Source organism: Mastigoproctus giganteus, chromosome 11 (genome assembly GCF_048544385.1).
Source record: "Mastigoproctus giganteus isolate SK-2022 chromosome 11, ASM4854438v1, whole genome shotgun sequence".
NCBI lineage: Eukaryota > Metazoa > Arthropoda > Arachnida > Uropygi > Thelyphonidae > Mastigoproctus > Mastigoproctus giganteus.
In genome coordinates this window covers 163,126,655-163,145,341 of record NC_143585.1, presented here as the reverse complement: position 1 = coordinate 163,145,341, position 18,687 = coordinate 163,126,655, and the positions used below count along the sequence as shown (strand labels likewise).

Sequence of the window (18,687 nt, the reverse complement as noted above, 5' to 3'; positions counted from 1 at the left end):
TTTATTTTTTTAACTGACGTTTTTTTTTTTTTTTTGTTAAAATCAGTTATTTTAAATAAATATTTAAAATAAAATATTGAACAGAACAAGTACAAATGTCAATAAAAATAGAACAAACAGACCTTATTCTGTCCAATGCTTTTGATTACATCACCGGCCCATTTCTGCTTTATCTTTCCTTGTCTCAAAAGATTAGAATTTAAAACAGTACTTCTTTCGTTATGAGAGGCCAGAAGCGTAGAAAAAACATTAGATAACTGTACTTTCTGCCTATGGAATAGTTCCGAACTTGAGGCTATTCATAGATAAAAAAAAAAAATATATATATATATATATATATAATATACAGGGTGATTCACTACCAGTGCGACAAACTTGCAGGAGGTGTAGGGGGACAAAGACGAATTGGAATCACATAGCATTGCAGGGTCTGAAATGCCTTCGTCATGCGGTAGAGGATGTTGAACGGGGGGTCGCGTGAACAGCGATCCCACTGGAAGTCAGCATTTGCGAACCGTTTCTGTTGAAGAAACCAAGTAGCAAAAGTCCTCCGGAGTGGATAATCCACAGGCTCCAATGATTGGACGCGTTGCAGATGGTATGAACTCATTTGTTTTGTTGACAGTATCCTCCATACAGTGTATTGGGAAATACCCAATCGTTGGCCTATCGCTCGAGTACTCGTACTCGGATTGCCTTCTGCAAGACGTAGGACATTCTCCTCATTGTCTGGCGTCCTCGTCGTTCACTCTTGATTCATGTTACCTCTCGTGAAACAACCAGTCTCACGTAACCTTCTGTGCATACGTGAGAAAATCGTATGTGAGGAGCACGCCTGTGCGGGAAACGTTACTGGTACAAGCGCAGAGCGGCGTGCCCGTTACAGTCCGCAGCTCCATACGCGAGGTGCATGTTGGCCAGTTCAACGTTTGAATACTCGTCCATCCTACTGCCTCGCAAATGCTGACTTCCAGCAGGATCGCTGTTCATGCAACCTCCGCTTCAAAGTCCTCTACCACATGACGAAGGCATTTCGGACCCTGCAATGCTATGTGATTCCGATTCATCTTTGTGCCCCCTATACCTCCTGCAAATTTGTCGCACTGGTAGTGAATCACCCTGTATATATAATATTAAATGATTAGAATGAGTGATAAATGTGGTTTTTTTGTTTTTGTTTTGCATTAAAAATAAACAAAATTAACTGTTAACAAATATTAACTTAAATAAATTTCATTACCATAATGTTAATAAAAAACAGATTTTTAGGACTGCCAGTTTTTCAGAAAAAATTATATCATGACCCAACAAAATAAAATCATATGATGATTCAGTTTGGTATTTCAGATTTATTTTAGCATAGGCACATGATGCAAGAAAGCAATATATAGCATCAGCCAAAAAAAACCCACCCTTATTTCACCCATCCACTCGCTCCAAATGTTTGTCAAGTTCTGCCTTGAATTTATTTAAGCTATCAACTTCTACGACAGATGGAAGTTTGTTCCAGCAACCAACCACTCGCTGGCTAAAGGCACATCTTCTGCACATCTATCCTACAACTGTCTTTCCTCAATTTGAATTTATGCCCTCTCAAGCAATTATTCTGAGCAAGAGGAAGAATCCCATCTGCACTGAGCATGCTCAAAACATTCAAGGCTTTATACACCTCAATCAGATCACCTCGTAGGTGCCTACTCTCCAGACACTGTAATTTGCAAAATTTAAGCCTTTCTTCGTAAGAGTAACCCTTTGTTCCATTCACTAATCTTGTTGCCCTTCTCTGTACTCATTCCAACAGCTCTACATCCTTCTTAAAATGAGGCCTCCAGACCTGTATACAGTACTCACTATGTGGCCTGACTATTGTCTTATACAAGGGAATAATCACCGCCTTATCCCTGCTAGCTACTCTTGCAGACCATCTGCACTGCTCAGAAAACTTCATATTTTATGTTTTAATTTTATGTTAAAGAATATGCTGTTTATGACTCTTCAGCCAAGTCACAGTTCCCAAAAAGTAAAGTGAACTGTGACAGATATTGCATCTCATGACCTGATGCTTAAGAATAAATCAGAAAAAGACTAGTAATAAAGTAGTATTAGTAGTGGCAAATGATGCAAGAAAGCAAGTTTATACAGCATCAGCCAAAAAAAAAAAAAAAAATCAACAACTCACATCACCTTTAAATAACACATCGGGCAACACAACACTAATCTTCAGGGCAGAATGTGCTGATCCCACAGGAGCTAGTTATTGTCGGTGACTATTGTCAGGGAGATGAGAAATATATTATGCAAAATGGCAGAATAGGACCCAGGGTATGTCTGCCAGGGGCAAAAGTTGATGATGTTATAGAGCAGATATCATCTTTTAAGGGCACAAAGGGTGATACTGTTGTAAATGTTGGCTATAATGACATTAAGAGTAGGAGATAGAAGAAGAAATCTTTATTGTACAGTAAAGATACAATATGTGCCCGCCACAGCCAGCAGCTTTACAAGATCATGGGGTGATATAAAAACATGTATTACAAATAGATGAAAATTAAAACATGACATTAAACTAAAAAGTGGCATTAAAACATGCTACAGATCAATTAATATCCAAATATATAGCTATGAGTATATACATAGTTCTGAGGCAGACAATGCACCAAGGTATATACACATTCATTTCTACCAAGTAATTACAAAGCACATATATGCTCATAAGTCAGCATATTTCACAGGCGTGCATTTAGTTGGTCTATATAGGTTCACATTTTCTTGTGAAAAAGTTCATCAGTGTACATGCGAGATACTGTTCTGCACCTCCCAGCAGATAGCAGGTGGGGGATATCAGTTCGAGTCGACATCAGGGGCCATAAAATAGCAGAACAAGTTCAGCCAGAAACTGCCTGTAATTGCAATCTAAAATGAATTTCTGGAGATCAACTCTGATCATTAGCAGGACTTGTATTACGGGAAGTAGTTGGCCGGGTAGAAATCTGTCATTGATCTTCAGCCTGTTCTGCCATAGCTGAAGAAGAGGAGGGAAGGAGGTGGCACATGCCACTGACACATATCTCAGAAGTCAGGAGAGTTGGTTTTGCCAACCAGCATTTTGATAGTGGTTGCAGTTCTCCTCATGCGGATTATTCGAGGCAGCCGTAGGATTTGAAGTTGATCAGTCATGCTGGTGGTCCTCTGTTGGGGAGGGGAAAGGCGATGTTTGTGGGTTGTCCATTTCAGTACCCGGCATTCGCTGGTGAGGATGGGCTTCATGAGAAAATGTGCTGCAGAGGGCCATATTTCAGAGGTATACAGAAAAGTAGGATACACAACGGTTTGCAGATATCTCATTGTAGTTTTTGCATCTATATTATGAAGATGTTGATGGTCAATCCAGTGCATTCGACTTATCTTGCAAACTTACTTAACTGCGGATCTTACTTACTTAGCTGAGATCTGCAGACTTACTTAACAAGCACAAGTCAATGTTGAAAAAAAAAGCCGTGAGTTAGGGTTGAATTTGAAAGTGTCTGCAATTCTGCCCACAAACGATAGGAGAGAGTATAAGACAAGAACCTTGTCAATCAATTCGGCCCTGGAGAGATTGTGCAAGGCTCATGGTAAGAGTTTTCCTCAGTGTAGTCTCTGCTTGCTAACAGGAGAGACTGTCTCTACAGGGATGGGATACACTTAAATAGAAAGGGTGAAAGAATATTTGTTGATGCCATCGAGAAAGTGTTAGGCAGATGGGAAAACTGCTAGCATTGGGGGATTTGTTTGTTGTTTGTTATTTGGTTTTTAGGAGCATTAGCAACTAAGGCCATATTGCTCCGGGATATGCGGTGGTCATTTCCTGACCTTTCCGCATCCTCCGTATTTGGTGGTGATGGGCTCGAACCCCGGACTAATCAAGAAGCGTGTGCTACGCACTGCTGCTCCTTCCCACCTGGCTACGGAGGCGCCCAGAATTGGGGGGGGGGGGTATCACAGACTAATAGATTAATAGTGACTGCAGGGATTTCAAGGACTGGTGGGAGTCATCCTGGAATAAGTAAATACATGGGCTGTGTTAAGGTAGCTAAGAGTAAGAATAAGTGCATGTATACTTGCATACACCAATGCTAGGAGTATAGTAAATGAATTTGATGAATTTGACATGCCACTGGTCGGTGACTATGGGTAGCAGAAGCATAAGGGCATTTTGGCATACTTAAATTAACCTGTTTTCTCACTTCTTGGTAAGAGACTTTACTTTCAATTTTATATTTTGTATTTTTTCCCTAATTTCCAGATTCACAATCTTTGGAGTAAGCTGGATGACTGCAGCTGCAATTAGGACACTGTGGTGTTGGTGGCTTGCATTCTGCTTGTGTGTGAGCATCGCACAGACAGTTTGGACATATTGCATCTCCACAGTATGTCTGGGAGTGGCCAAATTTTGGCATTTATAACATCTTATGGGGTTTGGGATAAATGCAGCAGTTGAAGTAAACTGCTTTGAGAGAAGGTGTAGATTTGGTGTACTAAAAGCTCAGATTATGTTCTGAGTAGAGATGAAGTTGACATCTCTTCTGACCATGCTTCTTTTTTGCTTGAGTGGCAATGAACTTTTGTTCCTGGACTATTTCTTCTTCAGACACATTTAATAGATTCATTCAGTGATCATTCCCTTGGAAGAATTCAGTGTGTTATGTGGGGTGATTTTAATCGAAATTCAAATTAAAGAAGTGAGCTGTAACGATAGCTCGGAGTGTCTTGAACAAGAGGTCTCTATTAGTAAATCTTCTGAATGGAGATGCTTAAACTGCAGCATTTTTGAGGCTGAAAGGGCTTGCTTACAGGTTGTGCTGACAGAGAATGCAATATCCGTAATGCTGAAGATTCCTAGTTCCTTGTCTTCCTCTTCAGTGTCTTTGACAGAGAGAGAGAGAGAGAGAGAGAGAGAGAGAGAGAGAGAGAGAGAAGTCATGGTCGGAGTTATGATTGGTGTGTTGGGAGCTCTTCAGCTCTAAACATGGAAATACATTGGTTTCCATTTCTGCTCCTTTTAGCCCTGAGGGTTGGTTTTCTCCCCCAGGTTACTAGCCCCACCAGTAACAAAGCAGTTGTTGAATTTAGTAGAGGTGGTTAATATTTGATATATAAACTACAAAAAAAAAAGAAAAGAAAAGGGGATTCCCCTTCTGAGTTCTTACTTTAGACCTAGCAAGCACAGAACCACTTGAAGTAAACAAAAGAGAAAATCACACAAGAAAAAGAAATATAACTACACCACTTTCAAAGAGCACTATATGTCGCAGAGAGAAAGTTGCTTGTCACTATCACTTGGCACTTGAAACACATTTTAGTCCTCCTCCACCACCAGAGAAAATGATACCTTTATTTGTAAATTCTATTTCAAATACATGCAATAATGTATATAGTATCGGTGTGTAGATACACCATAGACAACTCTTAAGAAACTACAAAGTAGTTGTTGTGGGCATCACTTGCTCTTTCTCATATTGTGCTCTGCCTTCACGACAAGTTGCCATGATATTGCACTACCTCGAATAAGTAACGCTCTACTAATAGAGAAGAGTATTGTTACTTATTCTCAGTGAGCACCACCACCCAGACATGTTTCAAGGCTATTGTGAATTTAATGTGAAAAAAACCCATTGGACCAGATCTATTAAATCAAACAAATGAATTATAAAATCCAAACCTAAATCATGAAAAATCTTAATTCAGACGTTCATTTCAAAGCTATTTGTGAATTTAATGTGAAAAATAATCCATTGGACCAGGTCTATTAAACCAAACAAATGAGTTATAAAATTTAAACCTATATCATGGAACTGTTTTGATGAGAGCCTAAGAGATCTACATTTTTATCAAGAAAACTGAATTTTGTAATAAACGAAAAAAAAACACAGGTTTTTTTTTAAGAGATCTACGAGATCTACATTTGAGCCTAAGAGATCTACATTTTTATCAAGAAAACTGAATTTTGTAATAAACGAAAAAAAAAAAACAGGTGTTTTTTTTTTTTTTTTTTCCTCCAAATAACTAAAACCAGTACTTAAGATGAACCTCATCTCCAACCAAACTGCACAGAAGAGGTGGCTCTCCCCACCTTTTCAGAAACTTATCAGACCCTAAACGCCATTTTTCCAACTGTAAAAACCTTTGCATGGAAGCAGACATTGTTTGTTTGAAGTCCCAAAGATATCCCCTACAGGCCCCAAACCTTTTCCGTTTTCGAAGCTTCCACACGATATTTTGCCTCTGTAATTAAAAATATTGTGAACATTTTTTCTTGCCCAAGGGATGATCAAATTGCAAGTAAATTACCTCCTCTAGTGTGAGCTGTCTTATCCTCAAAAATCTACAAATTCTTTTCCAAACTTCCTGCATGAATCGACAGTAATAAAATAAATGGTACACTGTTTCAATTTCGGTACAAAATTCGCATAATCTGTTGCCTGTCTGACTAAATCTATATGTAATATCGTTCACTGGTATATTTCCGTAACCAACCCTCCACGAAAAATCAATACACGATGGGTAGTTTCCGCCAATTTTTAGATTTTTAAAAAAAAATTGCGCGTTATGGTTTCCTAAATTTGGCTTTTCTGGATTTTCTGAGTTAAACAGTGCCCAGTAGAGTCGTTTTAAACCATCCTTAAAAGGATCTATATCTTTCTCCCTTAACTGCGTGCACATATCCCGAATTTTTTTGTAATATATAGGCATTGTCTCTGCTTTTGGCCCTAGATAATTGCCGCCTTTAATTAAGGCTGTATTAAATCCCATAAAATTTTATTTTATCAGTACCACTACTAAATGGTTAGATTGCACCATATTAGCCACATCCAGCAGTCTCTTACAGCTACACCTCAAATTAATTTTTGGAATACTTATTCCCCCATCTTCCCACGGTAAAAATAAAAATTTCTGCGCTATCTCTTGCCGTTTTCCTCCCCATAGAAACTGAAATGTTGGAACGTAAAATCGTCTCATTGTCCTAGCTGTGATTCCTGTTATAAACACCGTGTATAAGATTATATGAATAATTACAGTTCTAACAATAATGGATTTGTTCTCAAAAGAAAATTGTCCCACTTCCCACTCTTTTAAACTTTCCTGTATTTTAGTGGTGAGCCCTCCTATGGGTAGCGTGGGACTCTCTAAACGGAACTCCCAATATCTGGATCGATTTATCCGACTCCACTTCTCGTTGTGGAAATTTCAGAAATTCCAGATTCCTTTGTGTTCAGAGTTTATGCAATAACCAGATCACTGTTCAATTTTAATCGGCCAATCCTATTTGATAAACAAAATCTAAAAAAAAAAAAAAAAAAAATGTTCAATTTACATTAATAACTTGGTTTAAAATAACCAAATGCACAAGGCATAATACATTAAGAGTTTAATATCTATATAATATCGGTGTGTAGATACACCATAGACAACTCTTAAGAAATTACAAAGTAGTTGTTGTGGGCATCATTTGCTCTTTCTCATATTGTGCTCTGCCTTCACGACGAGTTGCCATGATATTGCACTACCTCGAATAAGTAACGCTTCACTAATAGAGAAGACTATTGTTACTTATTCTCAGCGAGTACCACCACCCAGACATGTTTCAAGGCTATTGGCCTATTGTATTATGCCTTGTGCATTTAGTTATTTTAAATATTGTCATATACACCTTTTGGCATCTCTCATATTGCGTGATTATCTTCACAACTGGGTCGTCATGTCTGCAATATCAGGGTACCTGCCCACCCACTGATGATAGGCCAATAGCCTTGAAACATGTCTGGTGGTGGTACTCACTGAGAATAAGTAACAATAGTCTTCTCTATTAGTGAAGCGTTACTTATTCGAGGTAGTGCAATATCATGGCAACTCGTCGTGAAGGCAGAGCACAATATGAGAAAGAGCAAATGATGCCCACAACAACTACTTTGTAATTTCTTAAGAGTTGTTTATGGTGTATCTACACACCGATATTATATAGATATTAAACTCTTAATGTATTATGCCTTGTGCATTTAGTTATTTTAAATATGCAATAATGTGTACAAAATTCACCTTCTAAATTTAGGGTGAATTAATACTATTTGTTTATTAATCACGATAACTTTCATGTTATTAAAATCCAGGAAGAAATAAAGCATATTGCAAAATCATAGTATCAACATACTATGTCTGAGGTACAATTGCTATTTGTTTAATTTATTACATTTCATGCATTGTGGTTACAAAGTAGTACAAAATGAGGAGTGACTATTAGGTTGTGAGGTACGGGGCAGCAAAGTGAAAGTAATTATTTTTATATACCATTAGTCAATAAACTAGTAATTAATTGGTTGTTGCTGTTATTTATTAGTTGTTGGCACATCGGCTTCTGTGGCCATAATGCACCTCTCTTAGTTTTGCTTTCCTAGAAAATTAATTGGTAACAAGATGATTAGTTAGTTACATTTTAGTTTCATTAATAACAAAAAACCCACAATTAATTTAGGAAATTGAACTTGCCTGAAATGTAACATATTGTGTATATTATCTAACTTATTTCACTTTGGAGATGAAGATTATCTCTAGGAGAGTTTTGCTATCACTAAATATTGGTGCTCTGTACCATTTGGTTGAGTACTACTGTATGTAAATGCAAGTACTGTATATGTTTAGCCAGCTCATAAAATTAACACTATTTCTTATCATTCTTGTATACTGTTTGTACATTTCAGATCTTGCAACTTCCTCATTCCAACTTTTCATCTAGTTTTAAGTAAAATAGTTAGTTTAGTATTTATGGGAAACAATTAAGATGATATAATAAAAAAAGGTCTGACAGTTAAATTCACTTTGCGAATAATAATTTTTCATGCTGAATGCTTAATGTCAAATTCAAAAGCACAATTTATATAGAATACAAGTGAATTGCATTATTAGTATAAAAGAGCATCATAAAAATTACATCATACCTACAGATGAAACTTACTTAAAGAAGAATACATACTGTTGACAGCCTCTCCATTTTGATACAGAAAATGAGATACAGTTTGAATCATTTTGGCCATGTTATGCTGCCATGCTCGAAAATGGTATTCATTTGCTTCATTAATGGTGTACTTCTTCCCAAACTTGAAAGGAAACATTTCTGTATCAGTTTGTGCCTGGGAAGAAATCCTGTAAAGCTGTTAGTGAATAATGAACTTTAGATTCTCTCCTAGAATATAGTGCTACATTAAAACAGAGATTCCTTTATATTAATCCTAAAGCAATAAGGGTTCATAATACTTACGAAATATAATTATTATATTTAAATGTATATCTCTATACCCATCAACATTTCACTTTTATTTTCTAGAGTCAACTTTCTATCTTTATCTAGAAATAGAGATTATCCCAAGTAAAAAAAAAAAATATATATATATATATACTTGTATGCAATCAAATTTAAAACAGGTAAATGAAATTCCAGCAAAATCAAATAAACAGAAACAGTAAAATCTGAAGAAGTAAAGCTGAATAGTATTAAAAGCATGTAGGGAGAAATTAAAATACTATAATTTATAGCTATTAATCTGTTATCAAAATCAAAATTAATACCAGTTCTAATTCTAATATTCAGCAATACCAAGAATACCTTATGTAAAATAGCAATATTTTGATGATATGATATAATAAAAAGTCTGACAGTTCAATTCACTCTGAATAATAAAGTATTTTTCATGCTGCATGCTTCATGTCAAATTCGAAAGCACAATTTATAGAATACAAGTAAATTGCATTATTAATATAATGCAATTCACTTGTATTCTATAAATTCTATATATTCACTTGTATTGAAAGCCAATAAAGGTAACCAAATAGTTATTTTGAACAAAATCAATTACCCACACGAACTGTATCAAGTATTACAAGATGGCTTGTATGTTTAGATTGGTTTGAAGTTAATAGCAAGTGACAGTGGAAAATTTCAAGCTACCGAAAACAGACAAATTTATGGAAAATGGTAAAATTTAAGCCAACTTTAGTGCACTAATGATACATGGCCAGAGGCCACGCCACATCAGCAGCTTTCCGTTGCATATATAAATGAATTTTCGTAAAAATAGCAAAAATACTAGAAAAAATATTGGGAAAAAATAATTAAGAGTAAAATTTCAATCTATACACATTCCAACATTATCAAGTGTTACAAGAATGGGAACTTTTGAATGGATTAATAATTGATCAGAAAGAATAATGCACATAACTTTATCCAGTTTCACTTAAAAGATACATTAAGGAATATGAGGTGTGGCAATAAAGTTCCCGAACTGGAGAAATAAAAAGTACAGAATGTGAAGGAGCTCAGAAAGTGATTTTATTCTGATTCAATGTAATTACTACCTGATTGAATGCCAAACTGCAAGTTTAGTTTTTCAGTTGGGCTGTTATGTTTTTCTTCATCTCAAATATCTTGAAATCTTTGATTTGACTGCAATTTTCATCTTAGGAAAAACAAAGTCTGGTGGTTATAGATCGGGAGAGTAGGGTGGATTGTTAATTTGTACAATGTCATGTTTTATCAGAAATGTCTTCATAACATGTGCAGAATGCGCAGGGGCATTGTCATGCAACAAGAACTAGCTGCCTTTCCCTCAAAATTGCTGCTTCACCTGGGAAATGCACTTCAATAGTCATTGAAGCACCTGCACACAGAAAACAGCACTGACCCTCAACTATCAGATGAATTAAAGCAGCTCATGGCAGAGAAGAAAAATGTATGGGATGCATATAAATTATCAGGCAACACAGAAGCCTATGGCAGATATAAGATAGTCTGTAATCAAGTCACAAAGGAGGTTATGTAGGCAAAGGCAGATTACGACCAATCTTCGGCAAAGGATGCAAAGGAAAACAGCAGAGAATTCTTTACTTATGTAAACACCAGAGGAAACACCAGAAGGAAAGGGATGAATCAGATTGGTTCACCTAACATAGATGGTTTGACTATTGATGTTCATCCTCAGATAGCTGATAAACTCAATGAGTATTTTGCACATACATTCATACGAGGATTTATTCAAATAGGGGATTGCCAGAAGTTTATCAAACTCTAACAGGGAGCTAAGTGCTTTTGTAATAACTGAGAGCAAAGTGGAGGAGAAATTGTTTAAGTTAAACATAAGGAAGGCACCTGGGGTGAATATACTAAAGGAGGCAGCAAAGGAAGTAAGCAAACCTTTAGCCATAATTATGAAAGCTTCCTTGGACGGGGAGGTCTCACGGACTGGAGATGTGAAAATGTGTCCCCAATTCAAAGGGGGATCAAAGGGGGATGAGTAATTACAGACCTGTAAGTCTAACTTCTGTTCAAGGGAAAATAATGGAGTCGCTGGTTAAGGAAGTGCAGCATCATCTAGACAAGACTGCAGTTATAGTTCCGACACAGCATGGGTTTGTTAAGGGGAAGTCTTGTCTGACAAATTTGATTGGATACTATGATGGGCTCACAAAGGAATTGGATGCAAACAATAATTTTGATATCATATACTTGGATTTCAGGAAAGCTTTTGATACTCTGGCACATGGAAGACTACTGTACAAATTGGAGCAGTATGTCATTAGGGGTAAGTTGTTACAATGGATAAAAGGATGGTTGAGTGGGAGAAGACAGAGAATGGTTATCAATAGACACCTCTCTACATAGACTAATGTTATTAGTGGAGTCCCCCAGGGTGTGGCGTTGGGCCCATTGTTGTTTTCTGTATTTATCAATGATATTGATGAAGGTGTATCAGGCTTAATGTCTAAGTTTACAGATGATACGAAGGTTGGCAGGGTTGTTAATGACAGTATGCTACTCCAAAAGGATCTGAAAAAGTTGAGGAGATGGGCTGAGAAGTTTAACATTGACAAATGTAAAGTACTGCATATGGGTAGCAGTAACCTCTGTGGTTACTGCTACCCATACTCAGGGTAGTGGAGAATGAAAAGGAACTGGCAGTAATTGTGCAGTCAGATATGAAGTTTTCTCAGCAGTGCAAAAAAAAAAAAAAAAAAAAGGCTGCAAGAGTAGCTCATGGTGTCTTGTCAAGGATATACAAAAATTTCGCTAGGAGGTGATTGTCCCCTTTTATAAGACAATGGTCAGGCCACACCTTGAGTACTGTATACAGGTCTGGAGGCCTCATTTTAGGAAAGATGTAGAGCTGCTGGAAAGAGTACAGAGAAGGGCAACGAGATTGGCGAGTGGAACAATGGGTTGACGTTACCAAGAAAGGCTTAAGTTCTGCAAATTGCAGCTTCTGGAGACTAGGAACCTTCGAGGAGATCTAACTGAGGTGTATAAGGCCTTGAATGGATTGAGCAAGATCAATGCTAATGAGATTCTTCCTCTTGCTCAGATTACACACCTGAGAATAAATTCAAATTGAGGAAAGACAGTCATAGAATAGATGTGCAGAAATTCGCCTTTAGCCAGTGGGTAGTTGATAGTTGGAACAAACTTCCATCTGCTGTAGTGGAGGTCAGCAACTTAAATAAGTTCAAGGCAAAACTAAAATATTTGGAGTGAATGGATGAGTGAAGTGAGAATGGAGTTTTTTTTTTTTTTTTGGCTGTGGATATGATGCAAGAAAGCTTGCTTTCTTGCATCATATCCAAGAAAGAAAGCAAGCTTTCTTGCATCATATGCCAATGCTAATGCTATTCTGGTATAAATTTCTTGCAAACCTTATCCTCTTCATCACGAAACATGATCAGCATCATCTTGATTCTGGTCTCCTGCAAACAACTTTTTTGGGACTTTATGATGAATTAAGACTAAAATGCATTAAGATCTAATTCTCTTGCAGCCCGAGGCTTAAGCCCTTAATGCACTTTAGTCTTAATTCATCTTATACACCTTCAGGAACCTCTCATATTGTGGAGTTATACTTCATAACTGTTTTGCCATCATTATATCACTAGAGTACCTACCCACCCATCGAAGAAGGGCCAAATAGCCTTGAGAATAAGTAACAACAGTCTTCTCCTTTTGGTGAAGCGTAACTTATTAGAAGTAGTGCAATATCACGGCAACGCGTTGTGAAGGTATTCACAATATGAGATATAACTTAAACGATGGCACCTTTGCAAAAATTTGCTAATTCAGAGTTTAGCCGTGTACTAATATGATGCAATTGCACTAACCTGTACGTAAACATAGAACACAACAACAATGCGCCAATTACTGGACCCTGGGTAATACCACCAACAACATTACTCCACGAAGGGTAGGGTTCAATGATAACAACTCTGTCACCTTCCACTCAACCATCCCTTTATCCATAGCAGTAAATTACCCTTAATGCTACACTGAAACAATCTATACAGCAGCCTATATGTCCCTAAAATCCATTCGTGCACACCTTCTCGATGGTAAGCCCTGTTACGTCATTAGGTGGCAACGAATGTGTAGAGTGGTTCTCTTCAAGATGCCTGGTCAGCACGAAGAGGAAAAGACAAACCCTCCAGCACAATGAAACAAATGGCCCACAGTCCCCAGTGGCTTTCACTTCCCCTCTTATGGCAGCAAGAGGATCTAAGTGGAAGCAGAGGGTGCTAAGAATCTCTGGGTACGACCAGGCTGCCATGCACTGAAACTGAACTTGGCCTGTTACAACGTAAGATCGCTCATCGGTGAAGACAGGACATTAGAGAATGTGAATTGGAATATCATCGGTTTGGCTGAAACAAGAAGAAATGAATTACTTATAAGCTTATCAAGTGGAAATCTGTTGTACACCAATGGAAACAGTGAAAGGAGCGAAGGTGGAGTTGGCTTTTTGGTCCATAAAGATATAAAATACAACATTTTGGAATTAAAAAGTACCATCAAAGAGCCATAATTCTGGAGAGTCTGGATACGAGAGTAGCCTGTGCGGACGAAGCTCTTTGACGCTCTTGGAACAGAGAAGTTTTTCCTGATTTATTTTCTGATTTATTAGCTTAAATTGTCATATTAACTTATTTTCTAGAGTAGCTTTATATTCCTAGTTACGATACTTAGTTTAAAGTTTAACTTAGACAGAGATTTTGTAGGTATTACTTAGTATCGGTAACGGTATCAAATCCACGTGTTACAAATTGAACGAGAGGTCTTTTTTTTTTTTTTAACCAAATTTAGTCGATTTATTAACCAATTGTTATATTAAATTATCTTCTATAAGTAGATCATAGACCTAGTCAGGATCCTTATTTTATTCTAAATTGAGATATCGAGATTTGGAAGCTAATCAATACTTACGAGTCCGTAGAAGTACCATTCGTGAATTCCCGCCATTTTTACACGATAGCATAAGCTTAGTGTAGTATAGTGCATAATATAATATTGTCAATTAATCAGTAAATCTATTAATCTTGATAAACTTTATTGTCAATTAAATTGTACTTTTAACTCTATATATATATATATATATAACGACTTAATCGTAACAAATAATTAATACATAACTATAGTGGTACACGTGATACGGAAGTTGTATAAAGGGAACTCGTAGAAAACACTAGATACCGAAAAAATAAATATAGCGTTATACCTGTTTTGGGATATAACTTAAGGATTAAATTTTGTTTTGAAATTTTATTGAATTAAATCGGAATCATGACTCAGACCAGAGCAGCAAAGCAAAAGGCTCAAGCTAATGGGAGTGCTGTGGTTCAGGGGAAAACTGAGGGGGGCAGTTGCCCTCTGAATCACAGTCTTTTAAAATGCACTGTTTGCTTGATGTTTGCGGAGCGGTCGGGTACGGGACATGATACTGCCAAGGGGGATGACTTTGTGTGTGCACGATGTAAGGAGTGCAAGGAAATCAGGCGACAACTCAGCGTTGTTATGGGCCTTTATGAGAGCTTGAAGGACAGGGTGGATGCCCTCGAAGGAAATAAATTGAGGGGCCCATCAAGCTCTCAGCTGCCCACATCAACGCCAGAGCTTGCACTTGGTCATCAGGCAACACAGAGGCAGCCCCCTAGGCAGAATGCGCTGGTCCCACAGGAACTAGTAGTCGTTGGTGACTCTATTGTCAGGGAAGCGGGGAACATGCTTTGTAAAAAGGATAGGTGGAATAGGAACAGGGTATGTCTGCCAGGGGCAAAGGTTGATGACGTTGTAGAACGTATATCATCTTTTAAGGGCACAAAAGGTGATATAGTTGTACACGTTGGCACTAATGATATTAAGAGTAGGAGACCGGCAGAATTACTTAGCAAGTACAGGTCACTGTTGAAAAAAAGCCGTGAATTAGGGTTGAATTTGAAAGTGTCTGCAATTCTGCCCAGACACGATAGGAGGGAGTATATGATGAGAGCCTTGTCGATCAATTCGGCCCTGGAGAGATTGTGCAAGGCTCAAGGGGTAGAATTTTTTTCAGCCTGGACTGTACTTGTTAACAGATTGCTTCTACAGGGATGGGATACACTTAAATAGAAAGGGTGCAAGAATTTTTGCTGATGCTGTCGAGGCAGAGTTAGGTGGGTCGGAAAACTGCTAGTTGGGGGGGATACAAGGACTAATAGATTAACAGTAGCCACTGGCAGAGGTGGAAGTGATTCTTGCACTGCTTCTATTGAAATGAGCAGAAGCCTGAAAAACAAGATGCAGGATATTTCAGAGACTGCTGGGAATCATTGCGGTACAAGTAAACACATGGGTTGTGTTAGGGTAGCCAAGAATAGGAACAGGTGCATGTATACCTGCGTGTACACCAATGCTAGGAGTTTGGTAAATAAATTTGATGAATTTGAGGTATTGCTCAAAACATCAAAGGCAGATATTGTTGGGATATCAGAGACATGGTGTCACACAGATATAAGGAATGCGGAACTGGAATTTGGGGAATACAATGTGTATAGAAAGGATAGACAGGACAGGAGGGTAGGAGGGGTTATGCTATTAGTTAAGAAACACATAAAGTCCAAGGAAGTGAAGCCAGTCGACATCGATGGACAGGGCAGTGTCGAGTCAGTTTGGTGTGACATAAGCATAGGGAAATCCAAATTGAGAGTAGGAGTGTGCTATAGGCCTAATGACTCTGATGAGTATAATAAGATATTGTACAGGGAAATAGAGTGGGCCAGTAAATCAGAGAGTCTTATAATGGGGGATTTTAATTTCCCAGATATTGACTGGAATTTGTGGGTTGGTCACTCGCACACTAGCAAGGCTTTTGTGGGTTTATTGGATGATTGTTTTCTACATCAGCATGTTCATGAGGCAACAAGAGGGAGCAATACTCTTGATCTGATTATCAGTAGTGATTCTTCATGCATTAAGAATCTGCAGATAAATGAACCACTAGGTGGCAGTGATCACAGTGTGTTGAAGTGGGATTTACTCAAGGAGGTAACTACCATCAGAGGTAAAGGGAAGGGTTTTTGTTTTCGTAAAGGCGACTATGATGGTCTGAGACAGTATTTAAATTCTATACAGTGGGACCAACTGATGATGTTACCAACAGCAAACTAAAAATGGGAAGCATTCAAGGAACTAATCTTGGAGGCTACCAGGCTTTACATACCAACTAAAAAATAGTGTTCAAGGTTTAGGCCTAAATGGTTGTCAGATGAACTAATGAGACATGTGGCAGAGAAGAAAAATGCATGGGATACATACAAATTAATGGGTGACATGGAAGCCTATGATAGATATAAGTTGGTCTGTAACCAAGTCACAAAGGAGATTAGGCAGGCAAAGGCAGACTACGAAAAATCCTTGGCAAAGGATGTAAAAAAAACCAGAAAAGAGTTCTTTACCTATTTAAACTCAAGAAGGAAAGGGATGAATCAGATTGGTCCACTGGATATTGATGGTTCAACAGTTGAGGATCCTGCACAGGTGGCTAACAATCTAAACGAGTATTTTGCATCTACATTCACGCATGAGGAGTTATTCAGGAAGGAGAATGATGTAGGTAAAGTAATCATTGGCAGTGAGCTGGATGATTTTGTAATAACTGAGAGGAAAGTGGAGGAGAGATTGTTGAGGATAAACATAAAAAAGGCACCTGGGGTATATTAAAGGAGGCAGCAAAGGAAGTAAGCATACCCCTAGCCATAATTATGAGAGCTTCTTTGGACTCAGGGGAGGTACCCATAGACTGGAGATGTGCAAATGTAGCCCCAATTCACAAAGGAGGATCAAAGGCTGACACAAGTAATTATAGACCTGTTAGTTTAACTTCTGTTCCAGGTAAATTAATGGAGGCACTGGTTAAAGAAGCACTGCAGGATCATCTAGACAAGAATTCAGTTATAGCTCAGACGCAGAATGGTTTTGTTAAGGGCAGGTCTTGCCTGACCAATTTGATTGGATACTATGATGCAGTCACAAAAGAACTGGATGCAGGGAATAACTTTGATATTATATATTTGGATCTTAGAAAGGCTTTTGATACTGTTGCACATGGAAGACTGCTGCACAAATTGGAGCAGTGTGGCATTGGAGGCAAATTGCTGCTATGGATAAGGGGATGGTTGAGTGGCAGAAGACAGAGAGTGGTAATCAACGGACACTGCTCAACGTGGACTAATGTTATTAGTGGAGTTCCTCAGGGTTCAGTGTTGGGTCCGTTGTTGTTTTCGGTGTTTATGAATGATATTGATGATGGGATATCAAGTTTAATGTCCAAGTTTGCAGATGATACAAAGGTTGGCAGGGTTGTTAAGGACACTACTGACGCTATGCTGCTGCAACAGGATCCGGAAAAGTTGAACAGATGGGCTGAGAGGTGGCAAATGAAGTTTAACATTGACAAATGTAAAGTACTACATATGGGAAACAGTAACCCCAGAGCAACATATCAACTCTGCGGTACTACACTGACAGTGGTGGAGAATGAAAAGGACCTGGGGGTAATTGTGCAGGCAGATATGAAGTTCTCTGAGCAGTGCAGACGAGTTGCAAGAGTACCTCATGGTGTCTTGTCAATGATATACACAAATTTTTCTAGCAGGGATAAGGAGGTGATTATTCCCTTGTATAAGGCAATGGTTAGGCCACATCTTGAGTACCAGATCCAGACCCTTGAATTTTTTTTTTTTTTTTTTTTTTGATTTGGTAGTTGTTGGCGCATCGGCTTCTGTGGCCATATTGCACCTCCCAAGGTTTTTGCAGTACTTTGATCCAAGCCCGAGGCGGGAATCGAACCCGCGACCTTTGGGTTGCCGGGTAGGTACTTTACCCACTCGGCTAGCCCGGTCGGCCAGACCCTTGAATATACAGGTCTGGAGGCCTCATTTCAAGAAGGATGTAGAGCTGCTGGAACGAGTACAGAGAAGGGCAACAAGATTAGTGAATGGAACAAAGGGTTGCTCTTACGAAGAAAGGCTTAAGTTTTGCAAATTACAGAGTCTGGAGACTAGGCACCGGCGAGGTGATCTGATAGAGGTGTATAAGGCTTTGAATGGTTTGAGCATGCTCAATGCCAGTGGGACTCTTCATCTTGCTCAGAATAATCACCTCAGAGGGCATAAATTCAAATTGAGGAAGGACGGATGTCGGATAGATGTGCAGAAATTTGCCTTTGGCCAGCGGGTGGTTGGTTGGTTGGTGGAACCGACTTCCATCACTTGTTGTTGAATTTGATAGCCTAAACAAATTTAAGGCTCAACTGGACAGGTATTTCGAGCGAACGGAGGGGTGAAATGGGAGTGGTGTGTTTTTTT

The 18,687-nt window shown here is 38.3% G+C and overlaps 1 protein-coding gene across 3 annotated transcripts in view; it reads right to left on the bottom strand.

Moving 5' to 3' along the window:
- LOC150078548 (uncharacterized) overlaps positions 1–18,687 on the bottom strand; it is a 732,675-nt gene that overhangs the window by 605,046 nt on the left and 108,942 nt on the right. For 2 of the 3 annotated variants that reach the window (XM_090384778.1, XM_090384777.1), the window contains exons 5-6: positions 8,990–9,185; positions 123–295 (exon numbers count right to left, since the gene is read on the bottom strand). In XM_090384778.1, coding sequence (XP_090240904.1) covers positions 123–295; positions 8,990–9,185 — 369 coding nt within the window. The remainder of the gene's footprint in view (positions 1–122; positions 296–8,989; positions 9,186–18,687) is intronic. The other variant, XM_090384779.1, reaches the window with a different exon arrangement.